Source organism: Diorhabda carinulata, chromosome 4, assembly GCF_026250575.1.
Source record: "Diorhabda carinulata isolate Delta chromosome 4, icDioCari1.1, whole genome shotgun sequence".
Classification (NCBI taxonomy): Eukaryota; Metazoa; Arthropoda; class Insecta; order Coleoptera; family Chrysomelidae; genus Diorhabda; species Diorhabda carinulata.
Genome location: NC_079463.1, coordinates 1,032,453 through 1,056,048, shown reverse-complemented (window position 1 = coordinate 1,056,048; position 23,596 = coordinate 1,032,453). Strand labels below are relative to the sequence as shown.

Genomic DNA, 23,596 nt, shown 5'->3' with positions numbered 1-23,596 from the left:
TATATAAAATGTATTAGTTCTAAATACTAAACGTCGTGAAAAACTGACTCGGAACACAGATAACCGATTTCTTCGTGTTACCATAACAACGAAATAATGATTCGTATCGATTCAACAATCTCCATGACAACGATAAAAAAAAATTAAAACCTAACCTGAAAGGTAATGCAAGTTGACGATATATAAATTTTAAAAAGAAAGAAATGTCAGTGAATATAGAGGAGATACTCAAACATTTGGGTTGGACGGACGGTTTTCAAATACCGATCGCGAATGCCGAAAATAAGGCGTTGGAAGAAGAATTAGCCAAACTCAGTTTACGTAAACAGAAATGTAAAACGAGTTTGGACATTGTCAACAATAGATTTCAAGCATTAAACGAACATTTCAAATACGTTTCACAGGAAAATGAACAGACGCAGGTAAAATATTATAAATGAATAATGTAATTGAATAGTTTTGATTTTTATGTAAATATTTCAGAAACTCATCACGGCGCATAAACAACATTACGACGCTTTGGAAAACGCTTATCATACTACTAAAGCGGAAAATCAAAATACAATACGCGCTATCAAAACCAATACAAACCAATTGAAAGAATCCGAGGAAATGCAGAATCAACGGAAAAATGATCTCATTAAACAAGTCGCTAAAGCTGATAAACTTAAAGCGGAAATGGATTGGGATGCGGAAGCTTTGAAAGCTTGGGAAGAAGCGTTGAAAAAACGAGACGAAGACATCGAATTATTGAGGAAGTTTTTCAAGGACGATGATAGGAAATTTAACCAGCTCGAAGCTAAAAGGCAGCATCTTCAAGCGGAACTTGCGACGATGAGGGGGAAAGTGGCTAAATTGGCGGTCAACAGTGACAACTGTGAACACATGATAGAAAGATCTGGTAATAAAAATAATATATGCACTTGTTGAAGTTAACGAATGATTTATCGATTTTAAATCGATTTTCCAACCGTATGAAAGATAATGATAACGGATTTTTATAGTACGGGAGATAATTATTAATTTATAGTTTTACTTTTGATATATTTTATAGTACGGGAGATTATTCTTAATGGAAAATGTAAAAAAATCGAAAAAATAATTCCAACCATTTATTTTGTTCATTTTTTAACGCATTTAAGGATCGAATATTTTATATTACGGGGGCTACTTCTCAATTTATAATATTAAAACTTTCCATATTGAATCAACACTTTTATAGTACGGGAGATAGTTCTTTATTTATAGTTTTAGAACTTTTGATATATTTTATAGTACGGGAGATTATTCTTAATGGAAAATGTAAAAAAATCGAAAAATTAAAGATCGAAAATTTCATAGTACGGGGGCTACTTCTCAATTAATAATATTAAAACTTTTCATATTGAATCAACACTTTTATAGTACGGGAGATAGTTCTTTATTTATAGTTTAATAACTTTTGATATATTTTATAGTACGGGAGATTATTTTTAATGGAAAATGTAAAAAAATCGAAAAATTAAAGATCGAATATTTTATACTACGGGGGCTACTTCTCAATTTATAATATTAAAACTTTTCATATTGAATCAACACTTTTATAATACGGGAGATAGTTCTTTATTTATAGTTTAATAACTTTTGATATATTTTATAGTACGGGAGATTATTTTTAATGGAAAATGTAAAAAAATCGAAAAATTAAAGATCGAAAATTTTATAGTACGGGGGCTACTTCTCAATTAATAATATTAAAACTTTTCATATTGAATCAACACTTTTATAGTACGGGAGATAGTTCTTTATTTATAGTTTTATAACTTTTCGTATATTTTATAGTACGGGAGATTATTTTTAATGGAAAATGTAAAAAAATCAAAAAATTAATGATCGAATATTTTATAGTACGGAGGCTACTTCTCAATTAATAATATTAAAACTTTCCATATTGAATCAACACTTTTATAGTACGGGAGATAATTCTTTATTTATAGTTTTAGAACTCTTGAAATATTTTATAGTACGGGGGCTACTTCTCAATGTATAATATTAAAACTTTCCATATTGAATCAATACTTTTATAGTACGGGAGATAATTATTTATTTATAGTTTTAGAACTTTTGATATATTTTATAGTACGGGAGATAATTCTTAATAGTAATGTTTGGAAGTGGGACCGTACAATATCGAGAAAATTAATATTTTCAATCATTTTTTTCCATTTTCTTCATTTTATTCGTTACATTAAAGAATCGTATAGTACGGAAGCTAATTTTCAATTTATAATATTGAAAATTTTTATATTGAATCCACGTTTTTAGTACGGGAGATAATTATTAATCAACAGTCTTACAAATTTTCAAATTATTTCAAAAATTTTATAGTACGGGAGATAATTCTCAATTATTTTAATAAGTAGGAATTTGTTTATTTTTTTTTGCACATTTAAGACTCTATAGTACGGAAGGAATGTTACAAGGTGATTTTATCGATTCAAAATCGATAAACTTCGAGTGAAAATAAATCGATTATTATAGTATTACACCGAACGTCAAGTGTGCCCTGAATATATCACCCGAGATACTTTTCAACGGATTTATTCCAGGAAAGGTTATCAAACAATTGACAGTCGAAAGGGACGCCCTCATAAACCAATGGAAAGACACGGTGAAGATGCTGCAGCAGAGAGACAACGATATAATTAGAACCCAAGAGGAAATGTATCACGTACAAGAGATGATACAGAAACAGGAAGAGAAACTCGAACAAGAAAATAAATTTTTGGAAAACGAAAAAAGAAATAACCGGAATCTGGAATTGGAAATACAGGAAGCCAATAACGTTAACTCGAAATTGAGACGGGAGATGGCGGATTTGTATCAGATGTTGTTGTTGATGAACACAGACGTAAGTATTTTGTTGAAATCGAAAAATTACAAATACGAGGACGATTTGATCGAAAAAAGACTTCATTGATAAAGAAACCGTTGAAAATTTACGTAAATATTAGTTTTGAATATTTTTTTACTTCAAAACTTGGTCGTATTTCATTTATTCTGTCCTTGTACTTAAATAAAAGTCGAATATTGGGTTATTTAAGGTGAACGCCGCTTAATACTTGTCAAAAATTCCCTCTTTTTAAAAAAATCTTCGATATATATTTGACAAATATTGATAATAGATTATTCATAAGTAATAATACGCCCTGTATATTTCTAAACGACTTGTATAGTTGCCTCGAAGAATTACGAAGCTTATTAAATATTTTATTTTTCTTAAAAAAATTCAAGCCCACCCTGTACAATGCTCCAAATTTTCAACAAACATGTCAATTACCCTGTTTTATTTTCGTAAAAATTTTTTTCTAAGTCTAAATAAAATCAAGTACTTCAGCGCAGTAGTCACTTCCTTTTTATAGCCACTACCAAAATTAATTTGTTGATCAAAATCATTATTAAAAACAAAACTAATCCCGCGTAAAAAAAAACGTCCCAATCCCCCCTACTATGAGCTTCTCTTTTATTCAGCAGGTTTATATTGGCAATCGATTATTGAATATTAATTTATATTTATTGCACGTGGTGTATAAAAGTGATATAAATAATATTACTACAATATTCTTTTAAATATTTTACGTTCTACAATCGACGCAATGTTGCAACACCCTGCTATTAGCGTCAAGAGTTCTAGATAATCTTTCGTGTAATTGTTGTGCCAAAGATGTCGTCCGATTTCCCGGTAAACACAAACATATTTTTCTACTTCTCTCCGAAAAATCGCTGTCCGAATCACAAGGAAAACCATCTTTGGACGTCACGTGATATTTACCGATATTTTTATAATCTTTTTTACAAAAATCGCATAATTTTTTCGATTCGTAATCGGTTGAAATGTTATGCGGTTTATCGGATGCGGCGGCGCTGGTTTCGGTAAAATATCCGTCATAAAGGGAACACACTGCGCATGATTTCTCGTGGGACGTCCCCTCGAATTTGCAATCGCATTCTGTACAGGGCCGTACTACCCGATTCGTACAATAACAACAACGAGGTTTTTTCTTGTTTGCAACTTGATATTCTGATCTCAACACAATATTGGGATTATTACGTAATATGAGGTCGTCGGAAACTTTGGAATATTTAAAAGGTGGTCGCGATTTCTTCTTCTTCGTCGGTATATTTCTCTGAGCTCTGCTAAACCCAACGGAATGACATACTTTTCTGGGTACCCCTTTATTTTCATCGGATAACGGTTTACAAAAAATTGCTTTGGGGTTGATTAAGGTAACATTGGAATGTTGACAATCCGAATCGAATATTGTTTCTTCTACAGTTGTTTTCGTACTAATTTCTAGCTTCGGTGCCAATTTCCCAGGAAATATCTCGCTGCTTTCCATTAAAAGGTCAATATTTACTCCCATAATTGAATTTCTGAAGGACGTAGGGTACAACAATTCGTCTAAAGTTGTCCTGAACGTGGCGAGGACGCGGCCCTCGTCGCAAGATTTCCATTGTATCAATTCGACGTAGAACCACTCGTTATTGAGACGTCTCTGTAATTCGTTCAATCTTCTGTCTTGATGGAAAATCTTGGAAAATACGAATTTTTCGTAAATTATCAAAGGAAATGCGGGTTTGCAGTTTCTCGTCTGCACGGCAGATCCGAACATGTGTATTTGCAAAGAAACTTTTCCGTTCGAACACAACCACACTCCCGGACACGTAACTTTTTGCACGTCGAACTCGACTTTCACCAAAAAACCTTTTCGGGACATTCTGTTTCACATTGTACGCTTTGTAAAACTTGAATTTTATAAATATATTCGTGTTTAAAAAAAAATTAGACGTACAAAAACGTCTGTTGGTAAACCTCAGCGCATCGCATCTGGCAACTGCATGACAATTTCGAGAGGAATCGTTCTTCTTGGTATTTGTAGGTTAATGACTTGTCGGAAGTTATCGACGAATCGATTCGCGTTGCTTAGCAACGACGAATCAAACTTTTAACGTGAACCGTGACGTATTTAAATAGGTCAGCTGATAAAAAAAAGCGCCATTCGAAACGTGTAGTGCGGGAGATTGTTTTCTATTTAACATTCTGGAACTTTTAATAATTCTAAAACTTTTTAGTACGGGAGATTGTTTTTAATTTATAATTTTGAGGTTTTGATGATTATTCAAGACTTTCAATAATACGAGGAGATATAGTTTTTCATTCAAAGCTTGGGAAAATTACATGTTTTGATCAATATATAAAATATAAAAATCAACATTTTTATAGTACGGGAGATAATTTTTTATTTATAGTTTTAAAACTTTTGATATATTTAAACTTTCATACGCAAATATTTAAGGTTTAGAAATTTTTATAGTACGGGAGACAGTCTTACCTAGTTTTCTATTCTATTTGTAAAAATTTGATGTTTTGAAACTTTCATAGACAAAGTTTGGGAAAATTTCATGTTTGGACATTTTTTTAGTACGGGAGTTAATTTTCTATTCAAAGTATGGGATAATTCCATGTTTTGGAATTTATATAGTATGGGAAATAATTTTTCATTCAAAGTTTGTGAAAATTTGATGTTTAGAAATTTTGATAGTACGGGAGACAGTTTTTTAATCAAAGTTTGGGAAAATTTGAAGTTTTAAAATTTTGATAGTACGGGAAATAGTTTTATATTCTATTTGTGAAAATTTGATGTTTTGAAACTTTCATAGACAAAGTTTGGGAAAATTTCATGTTTGGACATTTTTTTAGTACGGGAGATAATTTTCTATTCAAAATATGGGATAATTTAAGGTGGCGAAGTTTTAATAGTACGGGAGAAAGTTTGTGAACATTTTGATTCGAAGCTTTCATAGTACGAGAGATTATTTTTTATTCAAAGTTATGGAAAATTTGAAGTGTCGAAATTTTGATAGTACGGGAGAAAGTTTGTATTATTTTATGTTTCGAAACTTTTATAGTACTGGTGATAGTTTTTTATTCAAAGTTTGGGAAAATTTGAGTTGTCCGCATTTTTATAGTACGGGAGATAGTTTTTTATTCAAAGTTTGGGAAAATTTGAGGTAAGGAAATTTTGATAGTACGGGAGAAAGTTTGTATTATTTTATGTTACGAAACTTTTATAGTACGGGAGATAGTTTTTAATTCAAAGTTTGGGGAAATTTGAGGTAAGGAAATTTTGATAGTACGGGAGAAAGTTTGTATTATTTTATGTTTCGAAACTTTTATAGTACTGGTGATAGTTTTTTATTCAAAGTTTGGGAAAATTTGAGCTGCCGAAATTTTTATAGTACGGGAGATAGTTTTTAATTCAAAGTTTGGGAAAATTTGAGGTATGGAAATTTTGATAGTACGGGAGAAAGTTTGTATTATTTTATGTTACGAAACTTTTATAGTACGGGAGATAGTTTTTTATTCATAGTTTGGGAAAATTTGAAGTGTCGACATTTTTATAGTACGGGAGATAGTTTCTCAATTTCCATACAACCTTTCAACTACGTGTAAAAATAAAATTCCAAAAATTACAAACAGATTGACCAATATGAATATTTCTTCTTGTGTTTAGTTCACTTTATACAGGGACGTTTTCAAAACAAAAACGATAGAATAACGCTAGTTTTGTATAAAAGCTCGTCTAACTTTCAGTATCACACTTTAAAACGACAAGTCAGCGCCGCTGCACACCACCTTAAAAATGAACGTCTCAAAGCCAAAAGGATGGACGAAGTTTTCGCGGAAAAAGAAGTTTTGTGCGCCAAATACGCCGACGAAGTCGCAATTCTCGAAGATAAATTACACGAAACAAAAAATTGTGCAATGACGTCCGAAGATCGAATAAAACGAATCGAAAAAATGATCGAACACGAAGAAAAACTGTACAACATCAGCTTGGCCGACACCGAAAAAACCAACGGCGTACTTTTCAGATCCGAACAGCAATTAAAAGAACAAAAAGCCCTAGGAAAAAATTTGGAAATAGAAATTAACACCGGAGCTTGTACGACTGCGCAGTTAAGGAAACACATTCAATCCGAACGGAAGGAATTGGATAGAATCAAAGAAGTTGTTTACGAAATGGTGGGTAAAATACTTAATTTCCCACTTGTCGCTTTATACCAGTCATTTTAATAGGAATTTCGAATCGACGAATGCGAGAAGAAGCTTTACGAGCTGTCTGACGTGAAATTCGTGGAAATTTCCGAGGAAAAACAACAAAAAATCCAAGAATTAGAAAAAACGTTATCGGATCATAAAGAGGTAATTCGCCGAACGCCTCGTAGATACGTACAAGATTGAAAATTTCGATTTTCCAGCTTCAACATTCGCTCCAAAATCAAGTGGATCGATTACGCGAGGAAATGCGGAGATTAACCACTGTCATAGCCGCCGATAAAGAAGTACTGGAAGCGTTGGAAAACAAATGCGAAAATTTCCTTTTGGTGTACGAGATCAGTCAAAAACAAATAGCTGCCGCTAAAAAATCCATTCAAGAAAAACAAGTCGAGGAAAATATGATGAGACTCCGGATAAATCAAATTGAAAAAGACAAGAAGAAAGAGGAGAAACAAATTTTCAATTTGGAGAAATTTCGATTGAATCTAGATCAGGTAAAACATGTTTATTAATTGATTTTGTTGTTTATCTTCAAGTATTACTAAATAATCGAAAAAAAAATTTCATATTACTTAAAAGAAATTACATGTTTCATCTCATAATGAAACTATTACTATTTGTAGTTCCCCTGTATCATCCATATTCCTTCTAACATTTTAATACTAAACTGCGTGATTAACAATAATTAACTGGCAATATTATACCAAAAAAACTGTTATAAATTTGAAAATTACAATAACGTACTTAAAATAAGAATTTTTTCACTTTACGATACGTTTATATATAAAATTTTATGTTTTATATCTGTCAGACAGTTTGTTACTACTTACATCTCTTAAGTAATTGGAATTAGTAGTCCGCCGTGAACTGGAAGTATTATTAGAGATGTTAAAATCTCGTTACAACCACTTAATAAAAACTTATACATTGCGTTGCAGTTTGTTTAACAATTTCAAAAACTCAATTTTTCTCACTTATTCATTCAACTACTAACACAACACAAAAATTAGAAGTTGACTGATTTTGACAGCAAAACCAACGCTACACTGTTACCAACGTTTAAAATTTAGTTTCCTCCGATACACGAGTAATGATTTTGTTTACGCTGGAATATATATCAAAACTTGACGTAAAAATTGTTCACACTTTACTAAGGAAAATAAACTATTATACGCACTAAGGAACGCTTTTTACTTGTCCATTCGACTCTATCTTATTTGCAACTCGTTTTTGAAAATATTTGAATGATTCACGTTCAACTTTTCCAATAAAAAAAAGTTATAATAGTTTTTAACTTTAATTTAAATTTAAAATAAATAATTCGAATTTCTTTTAGTACTGGAGATAGTTTGAATATATGAATATACATTACGAACGCGCACTAAAGAGCGCTTATCACTTGTCTAATAGACTCTTCTTTTTTCGGAATCAGTTTAAAAAAATTGTATATCTTAATTTAAAAGGATGTTATCAACTTCGAAGTAGTTAAAAATGAAACAAAATACTTTAATAATATATTTTTCTTATTTTTTAGCACTTTTATATGAATTTGAATTGAAAATAAGTAATACAAATCTTGTTATCCTTATAGTTTATCACCTATATTTCGAAAAAAATGAAAAATAAATGAGTGAAAGTCCAGTTTTCAAAATGATCACTGTACAGTGCTGGGTTAGTCAATGATTATTGTTTATATAATGATTTAAGGCGATGAAAGAGCGACAACTAGAAATAAATACCCAAAAAATGATTTTGCAAACGAAAAAACGAAACTTGGAAGAGGACAAGGGACGATTGAAAGCCGATATTTCCCTAAGGAAATTAAAAATCGATCAGTACCAAAAAAAATACCATCTGGCGTTAACCGGTTTAGGAAAAGACGAAGAAGGTCAAACGATGTCCGTAACGCATTTCAAAATAAAAAATGCTCAGGAGAAATTCTTCCTTCAACAAGAAGGTGACGAGCTGGACAAAAAGATAAAAACCGCCGAAAAGGAGATAGTAGCACTGGAGAATACTTTGAAAATTATAAATATTACCAATAATTCGTTTAAGAACAGCCTTTCTCCTGTTAAAGACACCGGTATGTACATATTTTGGTATAAAATCGTTTTCGTAAACTAAAAATAATGTTTTTTTTCCAGATCCGGAAATAAAAGACATGAAAGAATTACAAGACCAATTGAAAGCTGCGAATAATGAACTGAAATTACATAAAACTGAACTAGCTGCAAAACAAAAGGAATTTAGCGGTAAAAATTTCATATTTACTTCCGATTTGAATAGAATTGACTAATTAACATTTTGTTTACAATTATTTTTCATAACTTCCATCGTTGACCTCCAAAAAGCACTATAAAAACTGTTCTCGAGTGAAATTTGTTCAAAATTTATCACCGTCTCTGAATTAATTAAAAAATATAATTTTTCAACTTACCTTGACGAAGAAACATCTTTGAGCAGCATTAAAAAGATACTACAGGATCATATTTACGAAAAAATCCAATTGGATCCCACTATGAAGGTTTTTTTTTATTGTTCCAAGAGAAATATCAGAATATTAAGCCAAGAAGTCATTATAACTCTGAGCTATAACGACATAATATCCTAGCTGGTTTAGGGATGCCTGGACAAGTTAATTGGGATAGGTAAGAAGGTTTCTGGACACATTGGAGTAAAGGAAAATGAAATATGGAATGGTTTATAGAAGGAATCACCAAAACCTCTTCGAAAAATATTCAAATATGGAATATGACTCACTTTAGCTTTGGAAAACCCCAAAACTAAGCAAAGAGATCATTAAATGGTATATTCATGCCCTCTGAGCAACAAAAAGACCCGAAATCTGCAGTCCCAAACATTCTAGAAGCTTTTGTGATACGACCAAGTATATTTTAACCAGAAATTTGTAATCAAAAGTGTATCTAGATCAATTTGGAAAGGAATTATTGCAAATAGAAGATCCAAGCTGCTTTGGGGATGCTTGAAAAAGTGAAATAAGCAAAATAAGGGGAAACTATAACAAATAATGCTCTATGAGTACCAGATAAATGAAAATTAATTTCAAATGAGTCTGAAAATACACATTTTTTTTGTCTTTTTTTTTAGAATTGGAACAACAGTTTCAAACGTTAGAGGGCGAAGTACAACAACACGAACAGGTTGTGCAAAATTTGGAAGACGAAATTTTTAACGTCAAAAAACAAGAACTGGATAAAACTGAAAAGTTAAAAAGAGTCGAATGCGAACTAAAAAAACTTGTAAAGCAACTAGATAAAAAAGATAAACAAGATTTATACAAATATAACGTAAGTTTTTTTATATTTTATCATTTTTGTTACTATTGGATTGATTAACAGGTCCTTTTATCATCCTGTAGGATATTTTTCCATCGATAAAGCCTTTATTTCATTTTTTATCTCAAATTACTCATGTATGAACTTCTGGATCTTCTTTTACATCATCTCCGGTGATTTATTTCCATATTTTCATTCCAATATCCGTACAAGGCAATTTTCAACCCTCTTATATACTTTTTCAACAGAAATCCACCATCTTTTTCAATAAAACTGCATAAAAGTACACAATATTGCCTCGTTTATTGCAGTAGGTCAAATGTACCATTTTAAAATTCACCAACCCTTGATTAATTCATGAATATATCCCATTATGCTTCTAGCTCTTATATGATGTCATATCGAGTGATTTATTCCAATAATCTGTACAAGGCAATTTTCAACCCTCTTATATACTTTTTGAAGAAAAATCCACCCTCATTTTCCAATAAAACTACATTATAATACATAATATTCCATTGTTTGCTACAGTAGGTCAAATGTACCAAAGCTCACTATCCTTTTGACCCATATTCAATTAATTGTTAGTATACTCAAAAATAATTTTGGGGTGTTAATTTTCTGATTAGTTATTAGTTTTTACCTTTATTTTAGAGAGACTTTGAAATTCGTCATTTACAAGAAACGAACAAGAGAGTTTTGGACCAGTTCAGGGAATTTACGATAACCTATCCCGAAATGTCACCGATGATAACGAAATATCTAACGGAAAATAATTTGGAATTGCCCGAAAATAAAAAGACTCCCAGTAGTTATTCTACTCTATCGACACCGAGTTTATGTAATTCCACCGAAATACAGAACACTCAGAGATCCACTGCTTCGCGCGATTCCAGTAGTTCAAATGTATCATTGAATAAAATCGAACTCGCTTTGAAAATCTAACAAATGGTGCGTTTTATGTAGAATAAAATGTATGAGAAATTAGATTCCCATTTTAGTTTCACTAAAAATTAATTAAAAACAAATATATATATAAAGGGTGTAGTATAAAACTTTCATTTTTTATTTCACATTTTTTCCATTATTTTTTTTTCTTAAACTTGAAGCTATTTACTATTTATTCCATTCCCGGAGGTAGAGGTTCCGTTTGAGGTGGTGCACTAGGTTCTTCTACAGCCTGTAAAAAATAAAAAAATAAATTTTTGTTCTTAGCACCCCTAGTACAGTAAAAAAATATATATTTCAGATCTACAAAACGCTCATAAGAAAAAATATTGCATTGTATAATCAAATTGGATCTTTCCATCATCAAGTTGTACCATAAACTATAACAACAAAAGCTTATTAGACCTTATATAGTACAGGGAAACCGAAAAATAATATCTGGTATATATATATAACGATTCGATAACAATATTTATAAAGCAAAATCAATCTGAACACAATATAAGTTCAATATAACCTATTGGCAGATTAGAATTAGATTATATATACGGGGTAAAGTTACATTGCAACCTCTTAAAGGCTATTACGATCCCTTATTTACAGTTCGTCCCCCAATTTCAATATTCTACCCCAGAGAGAGTTTCTCATACTCTTCCTAGGTACTCCTGGAGCAGTACTATCCTGTAAGGAGTATGTACAACGTGTAGATCCAGATGAGATTGTTTTGAAGGAACTTTTTGAAGTGATACAGTCCTAGTAGGATCCATTACAGAATATCCTTGTTAGAAAAAGGTCCCGGATCAACAAACTCCTTTACCGGAAACCCAAACTAGACCCCATTGTCTAAATAATTGAGTTTTCAGCTGGTACAGCTTTGGATTAATTAAAATTCCTTAAAATACTTACCGGAGTCTCTGCAATTGGTATTGCAGGTGCTGGAACCCCTAACGGAGGAGGTACTCCAACAGGCGCAGGAACCCCCATCGGTGCCGGTACACCCATAGGCGGAGGTACCGCTGTAGGTATCCCAATATGGCCGGTCATATTCATAGCCATCATTTCGTTGGGGTTGGGGAAAGTTTGTAGTATAATTTCTTGTGTAGCCGATGGAATGTGTCCTCTTTGGGCTTCGGTGAACGTCAACAAATGTTCTCGAAGGGGATCCCTCAAGTCGGGACAAACGTTCAATGCTTCTTGTAGTTGCAACGGTGGCAACTGCATTAGAACAGCGAAACTTTGGGGTTTAGTGCGTTGGCAACATTTGATGAACCCTTCCCACACCACTTTTTGATTCCAAACCTGAAATTAAACGATTAAATCGATGGAAACGTTCCATTATTTCTATTTACTTTCTTCAATATGAGTCTCTGCAAAATGTTCATCACGAATCCGGATAATCTCGGATAGCTGGATAAACCTTGGAGAACGGTTCTCATTAATAGAGTCGGTAGAGGGGATTGATCCATTAATTGTTGTAGTACCACTGCTAGAACCTCTTGAGTATAAACCTACAAAGAAAAAATAGGAAAATAAAGTAAAAGAAGTGAATGAAGAATTATAGTGTTGTATAACGTACCCCGTACAGTTGAAACTACCCCAAACGCACTAATTATCAACTGTCTCGTCGCAACTCACCTGTTTTTCCTGCAAACACATAGACGTCGCCTTGATAACCGTTTTCAAATCCGCCTGGGTGGAATCGATCAGATGCAGCGACACCAGTAGTTCACTTGGACTAATCGGACTCTCACCGTGTATACCTAACAGTCTATTGAACACTTCCCGTACGACAACTGGATTTAATTTTATCAATTTTGGTAATGCCGCCATTACCTGAAACAAATCGTTGAAAAATTATACCGAAAATTGATTTTTTCTATCCCCAAGGAATTACAGGAGCCGGTGGAGTAATCACTATACCCTCAACATCTTTCGAACCCTTTGTATTTATTTTTATGTCACATTCTCATCCCCTAATCTCATTAATCTACATTCTGTTCGTATACCTTTTGTTCCCCCCCCCTATTTATCTCTTTTCTTCCTTTCCCCCTTTCTTATTTGTTCTTTCTTTTCAATTATTTGGTTTTTTTCTTTCTTTTTCGCTTGTTCTCTCTTCTTTTATCTCATTTCTCTCACTTCTACCTCTCTTTTTCTCCCACTTTCATCTATTAATGCCCTTTTCTTTTACTTATCTCTCTATATGTGCTATTTCTCTCATGTCTCTTGTTCTTTAATCTTCCATTTATCTCTACTTTCCTTTTTCTTTGTTTTTCGTCCCATTTTTCTCATTTCTCTCACCTCTATGTGTCTTTTTCTCCTCTCTGTAACTCCCTTTCTCTTTCAACTCTCTATTTACCTATTTCTCATACTTACTTCTTTCTTTGTGAGTCCGTTAAGTACAGGAATCAAAAATCTGACATCGGATATTCTTGTATTATATAGATCCCTAACTTTTGCCACAAGTTCCGGAGTAGGTGCTCCTTTATCCGTCAATATGTGAATTATTCTAGTGATGAGAGGTTCCGATCCTTTAGGACAATCCTCGACCAATTTCAACAAATCCTTCGATTGCATTCCCATAATTCTGACGGGATTATCGATAAGTCTGAGGATAACACGTTTTATATCGGCTCCTGTTTCGACGTATATCTAAAAAAATATGTAATTGAATATCGTTACTACAGTAATGAGGGGGTTGATTTATTATTTACTTTAGCTAAATCGTGTATGAGGGTTTCGTTAGCGGGAACTAACGATATATAAGGTAGTAAACAAGCTTTTATAAAATCGTCGCTCCAATTTTCGCTTTTTAATCTGCCTTGATTCAAACCGCACAAACTTTCTGGAGGTTTCGGTAACTTCAAAAAACCCAAATTCATTCTAGCGAATTCTTCTATCACCAATCTCAAATCGAATCTCTTGTGTAATTCTAAAACGTGACCGATAGCGTGATCTCGAACTACGTTATTTTCGTACGTTGTATATCCTAGAAGGGTGTTCAAAAATAGCAGTTGCTTCGGGGGTTTTCTAATTACCAAATCTCTTATAAGCCCTAAAGCCCAACCTGAAATTAAAAAAAAATACAATTCATAACCTCCTAGATGGTAAAATTATTTTTAAAAACTATTATATAGTAGTAGCACTAGTAAATAAAAAATTTAATATACTTGAATATTAGGTTAATATGACTCTTAACCGGAAAGAAGAGTCAACAATTAAGAACAAAAAAGAAGAAAAAATATCAAATAGTAGGCATATGTTACGTTGTTAAAAAAAGAAGAGTAGTTGTTGTTGAAATAAATATACTAAAGGTTAAGTTTCTTATAGGTGAATAATTGTTATAAAATTAATAAAAAATACTAAATAAGAGTTTATTTATAAATAATATTCGTTGTAATATCCAAGTAGAAGGAATAACACACAAGAGTTTGTATTTATTTATTTATTAAATAATGAAAACTTACCAGATCGTCTCTCGTCTCGACAAACGATTCTTACTTCTTCCAAAGCGTCGTCGGTAACTAAAGGAGCTTCCAAAAGTAAACGTGATACAATTAACGTATCCATCGCCGAAACATTGATGAAACTACATAACAACAAATTGTAACTGTCTGTTAATTTACCGTCTTTTCGAAGAGGAGGAGCCCTAGAAAAACCCTGAAAAAGTTTAACGTTTAAAAATTACAATTTTCACGTTCATTTTGTACCCACCTGCATTATACTGTACTCCTCAAATAACCAAGCCAATGCTATGTCTACATATGATTTAAGATCTTTGAGGAGATGTGCTAATATTCGATCTCTGACAACTGAACTGAAGCACGTCGCTAAAGTGGTGATTATTTTTTGGTGGAGCGTCTTATTAGCGGATCTATGAGGTATCAACAAACGTTCGACAGTATTTATCATGAATTTTTCTTTCAAATCGCGGTCTAACGGTTTGGTGATCTCTTGTAATTTCAATGTTTTGATCCTTAAGACTTTTATTTTTTCCTTTTTGGAAACGGGCTGCAAATTAATAGTTCAAACGTAACTGATATACCAGAAACGATATAAAAATAATTATTTTTATTGAAATAATGTGACTAACCTTTTCCTTGTCTCCATCTTCTCGTATTTTCTTTTTATTTTCCAATTCCTTGTCTTTTTCAGTCGATTTTCCGGGCCCTACGTGTGCGTCGGTGAATTGCTTAGCCAATATGTTGCAAAGAAATATTTTACCAATGTTGCCAGATTCAACATATTTTGCGTATTCTTTTATAAATTCGGATGGGGGCTGAAATTGGTGCAAGCTAAGTCATTACGACGTAAAAAATTACTTAAAAACAATTTTTTATGAAACAAAACGCTAGTTTTGTATTACTAAAGGAGAAGAGTGAAAAGAATCTCCACAACGCTCAGTTTCCACTATTTCCATAGTTCTGATTCCCCGTAGATCTCTTTTATATCTGAAATCATCCTGAAATTGCGAACTTACCTGATTTGGTAATTTAGAAATATTAGTAACAATGAGGTAAACGACTTTCTCTAATGTTAAATTTTCCAAAATGAATTGTTCGTTGATTTCCTGCGGCGTCAGCTGCTGATCAAAGTTGTTTTCCATTTCGACGTAGTTAGTAATATTTTCGTCCAAACGAGCCCTCTTTGAGTTATGTTGAACTACTAACGACTCAGACGAAAGTTGCCTTTTATTATATTTACGCCGTTCGTCAGATTTCGGAACCATTTTATTAATTTCAGATTGGGAACAACCTCAAAAACGAAAAATCACATTGGAATACGATAATCTTCATCTATTATAAAGACCTTACCCAATTCCAATAGAATCTTTGAAATTGTATTGTGATAATCGAAAGATCCCGGATGTTTTAACAAACTACTTAATTCAGTTTTGAGTTTTTTCTTAACAGAACTGACTTGAGTAGTAGTTAGAGTTGGGGGTAAATTATTATATAATGATTCTAAAGCTTCTACTACCCTAAACATAAATTCAGCCCTATTTTTAGCAATATTAGATAAAACACCGATGCAAGCTAATAGATTGGCGCTGCTGATATGCGGAGATCCGTGGAATTTTATTAAAACTTCAAAAAGATTACTACAACGAATAAAATTATGAATGGTACTATTTTGATTTGAATAACTCACCTAGCTTCCTCTTCTAGTCGTCTTCTTCTTGCAATTTTCAATGTAAGTGGGACATCATCTAAAGAAAAGTCGTTTGGTCTTTTGTTTTCGTTTTCGTCCGGATAAGTTTGTAATAAAACCACACATTCTAAAAATTTGACAGAACTTGTTCGAATACCATCGTTATCACTGTCTATCATATTGGCAATTTCTAATTTTATTGTACAAAGTTGTTTCCAGGCGTCTTCCATGTCTTGAGTAGTAGTAGAAGATCTACATAACCACGCTAAAGTTTTTCTATAGATCGTAATCGTAGCTTGAATGACACGTTTTTGTACGGGTATAGATTCGTCGCATAAAAGCATATGTAGACTCAACATCAATTTCGGTATGAAAATTTCCCTAACTTTCCTATAAAATAAATCATAACGAAATGTAATTTATATAACTTCAATCCTGTACTTACACTAATTCTTCTATAAAACCAACTAAAGCCTTTTTAACATCAGCGTTTTTATCTGTTGTGAAATTGAGAACATTCGGTAGATATTTAGAAATTAAATGGGGGCTTTTTCGTAGAAGAAGTTCTTGAACCTTATAAAAATTGGCTAATCTTTCAGATGGATTATTTTGAAATGAACAATTGTTGATACACTGCACTACCTAAAATTATGAAATTAATCAACGTGTCGGAAACTAAATTTTTCTCGAGTTACTATTTCATCATCGGAAAGCTCTTGGTCATATTCCATGATGATAGTATTTCAATCTGAAAACTATTTAGGGCAAAAGTTTTTTTTTAAATCGTGAAATTTTCAACTGTATGTTACATTTGTAAACACAACATAACCTATTTTAATCTTTCACAGAACAAACATAACGTACCACAATTATAAGTACTAAGTACTATCAGAAACATAGTTAGAACATAATAAAAGTGTCATTCAAAATTATGTTTGTGGGTCATGTTTGGAATTAAAAAGTGTAATCTACTATACACTCACGAACGATCTATTCATTCAACTTATTCCTAAGAGTTATAATCATAGATTGAATGGATTATGAAACGTTATCAGTTTTAAGTAAATATTGAGAAAAAAGGTGCAAAAAAATGAAGCTAAATAGATTTGGTTATAATTCGTTAGTCTTAACAGTGTATTTTATTCATTAAGTTAAACTACAATTACATTCACTTTAACTGGAGTATCCCTTGTCGTTATCAAGTTTCACGGCTGTAGTTTTTGTTTCTTTACTTTTTGAAAATGTTGTTAATGTTATAGTTTTCGTCAAGTACAGTAGATCGGACATTGTGAACACCTAATGGAACGCATCTTAAATGTCAGCATAATCACAGAACTACTTCCATCGAATGTGCTCTACTGCGGTGATCTTAAGGTCATCAGTGTCGTATAGTCGAGTAGTTTTATCAAACAAATTTATTCACAAATAGAATTCACTTCCACTTTCCTACCGATTCTCTTGGTTGTATGATCGGCATTCTTCTATATATTTTTTATTTTTTTGTTAAAACAATGGCTGGCAATTCAGAAAGAACTTTTATTATGATCAAACCCGATGGCGTCCAAAGGGGTCTTGTTGGTAAGATAATAAAAAAATTTGAACAGAAAGGCTTCCGTCTAGTAGCAATGAAATTTTTATGGGTAAGTCATTTTTATTTTCTAATTAGAATAGCCGGCGTGGCGTGGCAAGGTCATTTCATTTTTTTCTCCTGAATATTGATTTATACTAAATTTAATGTTTCTACAAAGTGAATCAATAAAACAAAACATCAAATAAAAAGTAGTTAAATAATTTTTTATCGTGGGCAATAGTTTCTGGGATGAATAAGAAGATATTTATACACTACTTGGGATTTTTTTTAGTAAATCTTTAGATTATTTTATGTAAATTTATTTTATTTATGAGTTTAGTGCATATCTGAATTATTTGGATTATTAGATTTATTTGACTGCTGTGCATTTTATATTAAAGCTTCTAGAGTTGTTTTATAATTTTTCAACAAATTTGTTATTAATTTTTCCGATTTCCGTGTAATTACGTAAGAATTGTCCACCAAAAACAATTTCATAACATTTTTCAACATTTATTCATCACATTCAATACTAGAAAGTATCGCGTCGTTCTTTCCAGCCTTCAGAAGAGCTTCTCCAAAAACATTATGCCGATCTATCAAGCAAACCATTTTTCCCTGGTCTAGTCAAGTATATGAGTTCTGGTCCAGTGGTACCAATGGTTTGGGAAGGTTTGGGGGTAGTCAAAACCGGTCGCGTCCTTCTTGGTGCAACTAACCCAGCCGACAGCGCCCCCGGGACCATCAGAGGGGATCTTTGCATTCAAGTTGGACGTAACATCTGCCACGGATCAGATTCCGTGGAATCCGCAAATAAAGAAATTAATTTGTGGTTCAACGAGAAGGAATTAGTACAGTGGACACCGGCTGCTAAAACTTGGGTGTACGAAGATTGATATTACAAGTTTATTGATAAATTAAGACTAAAATAAAAGGAAATATTTCTTAAATTTGGTTTTAATTCAATTCCCAACAATTTTAAAGGCATAGAAACGTGATTTTGAAAAGAATACTAAAAAGACACGTTTCTGTATTATTAGATATATTGACAAATGACATTGACGTTTGATCCTTGTCTGGGTATTATTAGTTTACAACCACAGTTATAGAGAGCGTCTAGTTTTTCTCTATGTTCTAATTTTTTTATTTTATGATAAAATATTTATAATTAAGCAATATTGATAGTGAATTACCGTCAAAGAAAGTATTAAATTATTTATTTGACAAACGTATGTCTGTTATGTATTCTGATAGTTTTTCAAAATAATCTGATCGTTAATTGTGCTTTATGATCAAACTACGACATTACAATACCTATTTGCAATGTAAGTGTGTTTTAAACTATTCAGGAGCTGCTTTTTTGGACATAATATAATATTTAACGAATTTGACTTTGCTTGAAATAATAATTTTCTATTAATGTTTTACTTTTCATTTTTATTTTGTCTATGGACCCGACTGTCATCTCCATTTGCATTTCAATTGACATAATGCAAAAAAACAGCATGTTGAGTAATTAGACATAAAATTTTTGCCATGGATTTCGCTCGTAAGCAGTTAGAAAAATACGGTTGGTCTGAAGGTAAGTAAATAATTATTAGTTTCCATCGAGGATAAGTTGTTTAATTTTTAAGGTAAAGGTTTGGGTAAAAACGAAGATGGAATATCAGTGGCACTTAAACCAAAACTCAAATTCGATAACACAGGTGTAGGTCATAATGTAGGGGAACAATTCACGAATAATTGGTGGGAAAAAATATTTAATAACGCATCTGATAATATAGATATCGAAATTGATAATAAAGAAATTAGAATGAAGCTCAAGTCTCCTGATGCAGTAGAGATTACAACAAAGGGGTATTCAGTTAGAGACTTCAAAAGGAATAGTAATTTGGAGTATGGTTCGTTTTTAAAAACTTCAAAATTATCGGGGAATAGTATGGAACACTACGAAGTTCCTAAATTAAATGAAAATAAAAACAGTTTCCAATCGCTTACGGATGAAGAATTATTTGCAGCTTGTGGTGGAAGAACGGCTCATAAAGGAGCTCGTCACGGTTTAAAATTGAGTAAGATTTTTACCCAAGCATAATTATTTTTTCGGATTATTTTTTGTTTCATAGGTGGAAAGTTATCTAGGATTGAAAAACAGGAAAAGTTACTATTAAAAAAAATGAAAAAAATTTCTCTATCAGATAGTAACCAAGAGAAAGTTTGTATGGAAAAAAAATTGAAGAAAATAAAAAAACAAAAAGAACAAAATCAAGAAAAGTATACGCCGATAGTGGAAGATAGTATGGAGAGTACTTCATCTAACGGACTCATTAAGAAGAAAAAACGAAAGAATGTGTCTTTCAGTGAGACCGTTACAGTAGCTCCGATTTATAACGTGGAAGTTGATACTAGTTTTGAAAGTGAAGGAGGTTCAACAAGAGACTACAGGAATGAAACACAAACTGAAGCCGTTGCTAGCGGTTCAGATGAAGGTATATCCACAAAAATATAAATAAAACTCATTATTTGAAGGATTTTCTTATAGGTATAGAACAAGATATGAAAAATAACAACAACGAATACTCAGACAATCACAGGAGCTTCGAAGTTGGACAATTCAACATAAATGATCTCTCTAAAGCCGAACGGAAGAAATTGAAGAAGAAAAGGAAACTAGAAGCCAAACAGAATACTTCGACTGGTTTATTTCTACAAAAACTACATAGTGACGAATCAGATACTAAAAACCAAATGGACGGCTGTGATGAAGAAGAAAAATTCGTTAATATCAAAAAGAGGAAACATTCGGTGACAAAAATGGATCAACACGACAAACACAAGAAAAAGAAAAACAAGAGGAAGAAACAGAAGAAAATGGAAAATATATTATCCATTATGAGGTCGAATAGTACGCAAAAGATAAATTCCATAGTTGAATCATTGAATACTTCATGTCGCATATCTGATAACGAATAATTCAGTTATTCCATATACAGTGTGTCGAATTTAAAGCGAAGATAATCCAAATTTGAAGCTGTAAATATCCATTCTTATATATCTTGACATAAAAACAATAGGGGGGACCACTTTGAGAATCACTGATTTAAATAATGATGCAGTTTGATAAACATCGGCTCCAAGCGAAAATTTCTTAGCGTTTTCTTTACAATTTCCAATTATTTACTTGAAAGTTCACAATAACGAATATAAAGTGTATTTATATGATTATTTTTTGTATTTGTGGTGTATTGAACATTAATGAGGATGATAAAACAAAATATTTAATATAGTAGTGATGAAAAAATTATTTTTTCACGACTTATCAGAGATTTACCAACAAATTTTTTTTCCTTACAGCTCTTGAGAACACTATTTTCTATTCCTATGGCTATTTGCAGATAGGAAGCAAAAATATTCAGTATACTCAACTTGTTAGCTTTTTGAAACCAAAAAAGTTCCAAAGTATTAAAAAATATATAAACAAACAACAAAAATATTATTTTAATCATATTTTTTTGATATAATTAATTGCTATCTTATAAAATTTCATATTTGCGATCGAATTGAAGTAGTATGAATCATTAAAAATCACTTTAAATCAAAAAAAGTTGTTTACCTCTTTTTAGTTGTTAAAAAAACTTATTTATTTTGATAAAAATCATTTTATCCCTCGATAAATACATATGGCGCTTTTATAAATCTTTTTTCATACGATTCTCCCTTTAAAAATCCGTTTTAAGCATATTTTTGAATAAAATATATAAAGAGATGAACAGCATCCATGCTTACAAGTCGGTAGCACAATGCCAACTGACGTTTGACTTTAATGGCGGAATCTGTAGTGCGAGAATTGCGCAGCCGCAGTGCATTATCGCTTTCCGATGTTTACGTGGCGTCTATACAGAGTGGAAAAAAACTACTAGCTTAATTTTATTTGTGAAAAGTTTAATTACATTTTTTATAATGAAAATTTTAACAAAAATATTCTAAATTGTAAAGGTTAATAAATAGAATCATCTAACTTTGTTATTACAAAATTAGAAGCTTCTTATTTTGGATAAAATTTTGACAACTTTGACTGAAAAAATATAAAAGTGATTTCAATCCAATTGCTGGTTACATGACATAACCTCTTCTTCTCTGATAAATTTCGAACGAATAACATGGAGATGTGTTCATTTTAAATGCGACATACTGTATATCATATAATAACTGGAAAAAATAATAAAAAAAAGTGCATTTATTATATTGTATTGGATGAAATTTTGCTCGTCTAGGGAATTTCAAAGTAAACACTTTAATCAACTTGACGAGTATATACAGGATGGCCCAATACAATTTTCTTTACACATAAACCCACGAGATGTTTTGTTGGTTGTATTTCGAAGCAATTCGGTCAGAATTTTAAGTTATATTTATACTGAAAACTTAATACAGATCTCGGAAGGTTCCTAACAAAATTATTGTACCACAAGTAGTCCAAAGCTTTATTAATATCAATAAATGTGGCAGTGGAATGGTTATTGGTTGAAAATGAACGATTTCGACACTTATTGGTATCGATTGGATGTGATTATATCAGTTTGGTACATTCTGACGTACCGAACGTAGTCGAAAGCCTTTTGGACATCCATGAATTGGGAGAATGTGTTGTTTTCGTTTTGTTGTAAATTAATTTAACAAATGTAAATAGTATTGTAGTTATAGATTTTCTAATTACACGAAAAGTGTGAAAATTATTCAAGAATTCGTGTTGTGATTAAAGAATGCATCATGTTTGGGTAATAAAATGTTCCCAGGACTTGATTTTTCGAAAAAAAAAAATAATTTGGTACAATTCATTTGTGCTTTGATAAAAAACTGTTTTCTTTAGTCCTTAATTAAGGACATAACATTTGTTTTCAGTACCGAGGACGAGGATTTTTCAAGGATCTCACTATATCGATTCGTTTTTTTGTACAGTATCGGTTGAGGTTTTGTTTTTGAAATTGTCGATGATTTTGTTTAGTATTAGAAGAAATGTTTTCAATGAAAATATTAATAAACGAATTTTCCTAGTTTATTTCCATTCTCAATATTCTAAATGTGATTATGTACAACTACATAAAAGTAAATTTGTAAAAAATGAATAAATAAAAGTGTTTTCTCGATATCTGCAACTTTATTGATAATAATCCTATTCATTATTCCCGAAACTATTAAAGTGAGAACTAAATACACAGTCTCGACGTGAGAAAGTGAGAGAGATATACCCGTTGTATTTGGGTTAAATCAGGCATTTTTTAGCGATTGTCCCAGACATAAGTACAAATTTATAGTACCTGATCTGATCATCACAGAACGAAAATGTGTTGCCAATTTTCAATTTAAAATTTCTCTTCTACCATTACCTGAATAATATATGGCGTCGTTGTCGACAATTCAAATTTTTCGTGTATACAAAAATCGGTTATTTTCATAACTATTTGAATTAAATTACGTTGTAGTACGTTAAAATCAAAGTTTTAAACAAAAATTATACATACTATAAAATATTTT

General features: G+C 31.7%; 5 protein-coding genes across 5 annotated transcripts; 3 read left to right on the top strand and 2 right to left on the bottom strand.

Annotated features, from left to right (window-relative positions):
• Positions 1–68: 68 nt before the first annotated feature.
• On the top strand, positions 69–11,438 carry LOC130892189 (coiled-coil domain-containing protein 39-like). The gene is made up of 10 exons (XM_057797410.1): positions 69–422; positions 484–901; positions 2,589–2,890; positions 6,635–7,066; positions 7,121–7,246; positions 7,303–7,596; positions 8,810–9,185; positions 9,247–9,354; positions 10,211–10,410; positions 11,053–11,438. The coding sequence occupies exons 1-10, from the start codon at positions 204–206 to the stop codon at positions 11,341–11,343; spliced, it is 2,766 nt and encodes a 921-aa protein (XP_057653393.1). The 5' UTR covers positions 69–203; the 3' UTR covers positions 11,344–11,438.
• LOC130892191 (spermatogenesis-associated protein 6) lies at positions 3,532–7,316 on the bottom strand. Its single transcript, XM_057797413.1, has one exon. The coding sequence runs from the start codon at positions 4,755–4,757 to the stop codon at positions 3,615–3,617; it is 1,143 nt and encodes a 380-aa protein (XP_057653396.1). The 5' UTR covers positions 4,758–7,316; the 3' UTR covers positions 3,532–3,614.
• On the bottom strand, positions 11,431–17,431 carry LOC130892188 (symplekin). Its single transcript, XM_057797409.1, has 14 exons — positions 17,190–17,431; positions 16,940–17,136; positions 16,495–16,884; positions 16,158–16,444; positions 15,824–16,098; positions 15,437–15,622; positions 15,058–15,354; positions 14,811–15,003; positions 14,058–14,410; positions 13,720–13,995; positions 12,982–13,179; positions 12,696–12,854; positions 12,253–12,645; positions 11,431–11,578 (listed from the first exon to the last, which is right to left on the bottom strand). Exons 1-14 carry the CDS (start codon positions 17,223–17,225, stop codon positions 11,519–11,521), a joined length of 3,300 nt encoding a protein of 1,099 aa, XP_057653392.1. The 5' UTR covers positions 17,226–17,431; the 3' UTR covers positions 11,431–11,518.
• Positions 17,432–17,867: 436 nt separating this feature from the next.
• LOC130892194 (nucleoside diphosphate kinase) lies at positions 17,868–19,014 on the top strand. Its single transcript, XM_057797418.1, has 2 exons — positions 17,868–18,134; positions 18,625–19,014. The coding sequence occupies exons 1-2, from the start codon at positions 17,961–17,963 to the stop codon at positions 18,958–18,960; spliced, it is 510 nt and encodes a 169-aa protein (XP_057653401.1). The 5' UTR covers positions 17,868–17,960; the 3' UTR covers positions 18,961–19,014.
• A 505-nt stretch (positions 19,015–19,519) lies between these two features.
• Positions 19,520–22,885, top strand: LOC130892791 (G patch domain-containing protein 4). Its single transcript, XM_057798409.1, has 4 exons — positions 19,520–19,646; positions 19,699–20,133; positions 20,188–20,550; positions 20,604–22,885. Exons 1-4 carry the CDS (start codon positions 19,601–19,603, stop codon positions 21,032–21,034), a joined length of 1,275 nt encoding a protein of 424 aa, XP_057654392.1. The 5' UTR covers positions 19,520–19,600; the 3' UTR covers positions 21,035–22,885.
• The last annotated feature ends 711 nt before the right edge of the window (positions 22,886–23,596 follow it).

What these genes read in the sequence shown, in the direction of transcription:
- LOC130892194 (XM_057797418.1), top strand. Translation starts at nt 17,961, where the DNA reads ATGATCGGCATTCTTCTATATATTTTTTATTTTTTTGTTAAAACAATG. An exon ending in TAGCAATGAAATTTTTATGG is followed by an intron (nt 18,135 to 18,624) that starts GTAAGTCATTTT and finishes CGTTCTTTCCAG; the next exon opens with CCTTCAGAAGAGCTTCTCCA.
- LOC130892791 (XM_057798409.1), top strand. Translation starts at nt 19,601, where the DNA reads ATGGATTTCGCTCGTAAGCAGTTAGAAAAATACGGTTGGTCTGAAG. An exon ending in AAAATACGGTTGGTCTGAAG is followed by an intron (nt 19,647 to 19,698) that starts GTAAGTAAATAA and finishes TTAATTTTTAAG; the next exon opens with GTAAAGGTTTGGGTAAAAAC. An exon ending in TGCTAGCGGTTCAGATGAAG is followed by an intron (nt 20,551 to 20,603) that starts GTATATCCACAA and finishes ATTTTCTTATAG; the next exon opens with GTATAGAACAAGATATGAAA.
- LOC130892189 (XM_057797410.1), top strand. Translation starts at nt 204, where the DNA reads ATGTCAGTGAATATAGAGGAGATACTCAAACATTTGGGTTGGACGGAC. An exon ending in AAGAAGTTGTTTACGAAATG is followed by an intron (nt 7,067 to 7,120) that starts GTGGGTAAAATA and finishes TCATTTTAATAG; the next exon opens with GAATTTCGAATCGACGAATG. An exon ending in AAGATTTATACAAATATAAC is followed by an intron (nt 10,411 to 11,052) that starts GTAAGTTTTTTT and finishes CCTTTATTTTAG; the next exon opens with AGAGACTTTGAAATTCGTCA.
- LOC130892191 (XM_057797413.1), bottom strand. Translation starts at nt 4,757, where the DNA reads ATGTCCCGAAAAGGTTTTTTGGTGAAAGTCGAGTTCGACGTGCAAAAA.
- LOC130892188 (XM_057797409.1), bottom strand. Translation starts at nt 17,225, where the DNA reads ATGGAATATGACCAAGAGCTTTCCGATGATGAAATA. An exon ending in CGACTAGAAGAGGAAGCTAG is followed by an intron (nt 16,445 to 16,494) that starts GTGAGTTATTCA and finishes TATTCGTTGTAG; the next exon opens with TAATCTTTTTGAAGTTTTAA. An exon ending in AAGATGGAGACAAGGAAAAG is followed by an intron (nt 15,355 to 15,436) that starts GTTAGTCACATT and finishes ATTAATTTGCAG; the next exon opens with CCCGTTTCCAAAAAGGAAAA.